This window comes from Nicotiana sylvestris, chromosome 5 (genome assembly GCF_000393655.2).
Source record: "Nicotiana sylvestris chromosome 5, ASM39365v2, whole genome shotgun sequence".
In the NCBI taxonomy this organism is placed as follows: domain Eukaryota; kingdom Viridiplantae; phylum Streptophyta; class Magnoliopsida; order Solanales; family Solanaceae; genus Nicotiana; species Nicotiana sylvestris.
This window is the reverse complement of record NC_091061.1, coordinates 98,513,166-98,516,072: the sequence shown is the minus strand read 5'-3', so window position 1 is coordinate 98,516,072 and position 2,907 is coordinate 98,513,166. Positions and strand designations below refer to the sequence as shown.

General features: G+C 37.9%; 1 protein-coding gene across 1 annotated transcript; it reads left to right on the top strand.

The window, feature by feature from the left end:
- The first annotated feature begins 1,035 nt into the window (after positions 1–1,035).
- On the top strand, positions 1,036–2,254 carry LOC104224872 (protein SRC2 homolog). The gene has a single exon (XM_009776592.2). The coding sequence runs from the start codon at positions 1,114–1,116 to the stop codon at positions 1,909–1,911; it is 798 nt and encodes a 265-aa protein (XP_009774894.1). The 5' UTR covers positions 1,036–1,113; the 3' UTR covers positions 1,912–2,254.
- The last annotated feature ends 653 nt before the right edge of the window (positions 2,255–2,907 follow it).

Below are 2,907 nucleotides of genomic sequence, written 5' to 3'. Positions count from 1 at the left end.
TTTTACTCTATTCAGTCTTTTGATTAACAGATTTTGATGCCTTAGAGGGGCTTCAGTGTCACTGCTTATAACGATAATAGGAGTATCATTATGTTCATCCTGCTCAGCGAGCAGTTCCTCAAGCATATCATAACAACAAGTGAGAGGGTATGAACCAAGAAGAAGTCTTTTCACATAGTCCGCCCCAATTTCCCTTGTCAACCTAAGCATTAGTAGGTTTGTCTCGGTCTTCAGATTTTTCAACTTATTTCTTACATTCTGGTAGAGGATGTTGTGGTTAATGGGTGAACCATGAAGAGGTTCATCGACAATTTTCTTTGTTGGGTTCTTTTTATTATTATTTTCACAGAATTTTGAATTAGAGTACATAATTTGGATGATGAGATTAATAATGTAGTTGTATTTATAGTATGTTTTGAATATTTCTAAGGTTAGGGTTATTAATTGTGTTCCCATTTCCTTCTCTCTCATTTTAATGTAAATCACAATCTTCAATGAACCCTTTACACTCCTCAAAGAAGACTTTAAATTCTTCAATGCATCTATTTCGTTTACTCAAAATTCTATTCATGAACTCTACATTCAACCGGTGAGAATATCTGGTTTGGATATGGTTTTTCAGTAAAATTTTTTCCTAATTTTCTATTACAGTTTTTTTTTCCAGCAAATTTTTTTCCTAATCTTCTCTTCTCCATTCCAAAAGCATTCGAGAGGTTACTATATGTATGTATTAATTAATTATTTTACCAAAAATATATTGATCACTATAATTCCTTTTTTTAAATCTCCATGTAATAATTATTCTCATGCAAGCTATTTAGCTTCTCAGTGAAGTATTTATAAATTAAAAAAATTTCCTTCGCCGATTACAATTTGAATAATTCATATAGAAAAAATAATGTGAAGCATTTAGACCAAAGGACACAAATGGAACTTAGGACAAACAAATTCCATTGGTTGCTGTATTTCATAAACGTCAATTATATGATGGATTACGTGCTATAAATACTTAACTCCAGAATCAACTTTTACCCACACCTGCTAGCTAACTATTGTTTCTCAACGTACATACATATAGCTCCTAGAGTCTAGAGTACTATTTCCCTTGTGAAAATGGGATCACGATACGAAGTTGAAGTACAGATAACTTCAGCCAACGATTTGAAGAACGTCACCTGGCGTTATGGTCCCCTGAAGCCGTACGCAGTTGTTTGGGTTGATCCCAACGCTAAATGCTCTACTAAAGTCGACGATGACGGCGATACATCTCCTTACTGGAATGAAAAACTCGTCGTCCCGTTGAATTCTTCGATCGACGATTCCACCTTGTACGTCGACATCGTTCATGCGAACGCTGTCGAGGACACTAAGCCTCTCATCGGATCTGCTAAGCTTCCTCTTAGCAAAGTCATCGATGATGTTGGCATAGGTGGTGAGCTGGAGTGTACGCTCCAGCTCAAACGCCCTTCTGGTCGGCCTCAGGGAAAGGTACAAGTGGAGGTTAGCGTACGAGAGCCACGCTATCGTGCACCGGATGCGTATTATGCACCTCCGTACGGTGTCCCGCCCCCGTCGCAACCTTACGGCAGGGACTATGGTGCTCCGTACACTGCACCTCCGTCTGGTTATCCTTACAGCGCCACAACTCCTCCTTACGGGCAGCCGGTATATGGGGAGGGAAGCTACGGGCAGCCATCTGGCGGGTACGGTTACGAAGAGGAGAAAAAGAAGAGCAAGTTTGGGGGGATGGGGACAGGATTGGCTGTGGGTGCAGTAGCAGGGGTATTGGGTGGAGTGGCGTTGGTGGAAGGCGTCGACCTCTTGGAGGACAAAATCGCCGATGACGTGGCGGAGAAGGTGGAGGATGATCTCGCCGACGACGATGGTGACTACGGTGGAGATGACTTTTAGGAAATGTTCTGAACTCTTTTGGCTATTTTTCAATTTGCTAATATTACAAGAGTATTTTTGACTCTATAATAGTACATTCTGATAATGAGGGAAAAAGCAACAAAGGAGAAGGGAATTCCATAGTTTAACCACACACGATTTATTCAAAGGAGGGATTTTGGTTAACTATTCGATTAACCAAAGGTTAACAATTTATTCAAACACACGATGTTTTGAAACAAAATGGTTATCTACCTAAAAGTATTTGGTCGTATAGGTGGTGAATTCCATAGTTTAGTATCTACTCGCACAGAAGACAATATATATGCATAAAATCAATGGTATACTCAAAATTATTAAGTCACATATGCTTATTTACCTTTATTTAATCTAGAGTAAGTACATTATATGTACTTTTATGTAGATTTATCATTTAATCATAATTAATTGCTGTGCTATATCAATTACAATTAGTATCACTTAACTTCATAAATTATCATGATTTTTCATTGAGTTCATATAAATTTGTTAGCTTTCTTGTATGGGACAAGCATGATCACAGAGGTGTCCACGAGTACCTCAGATGAGATAAAGAAAGCTATTCGACGAGAATCACGTCCTAGAACCAAAACCAATTTCGCTCTCTAGCTTTGGTTCTAAGGAGAAGATATTGACGAGAGAAATTCAAAAATAGCCAGATTTACAAGTGGTCATTCAAAAATAATCACAGTTTAAAAAATAATCGAAATTTAATTACTTTTCATGTAAAAATAAATTTGAACGAAAGCACTGTTCAAAATCCGAAAAATATATAATTCCATATACTGGAGTTCCTGCATAAATATACTGGAACTCCAGCATATTATGCTGGAAGTCCAGTTCCAGCATAATATGCTGGAAGTTCATACACAGACGCTCCAATCTCCAGTATATTATGCTGGAACTTTCCGCGTGTTGGAGTTCCAGCATAATATGCTGGAAGTATATACACAGGTGCACGGATCTCCAATATATTAT

Coding starts and splice junctions, on each gene's coding strand:
- LOC104224872 (XM_009776592.2), top strand. CDS start 1,114: ATGGGATCACGATACGAAGTTGAAGTACAGATAACTTCAGCCAACGAT.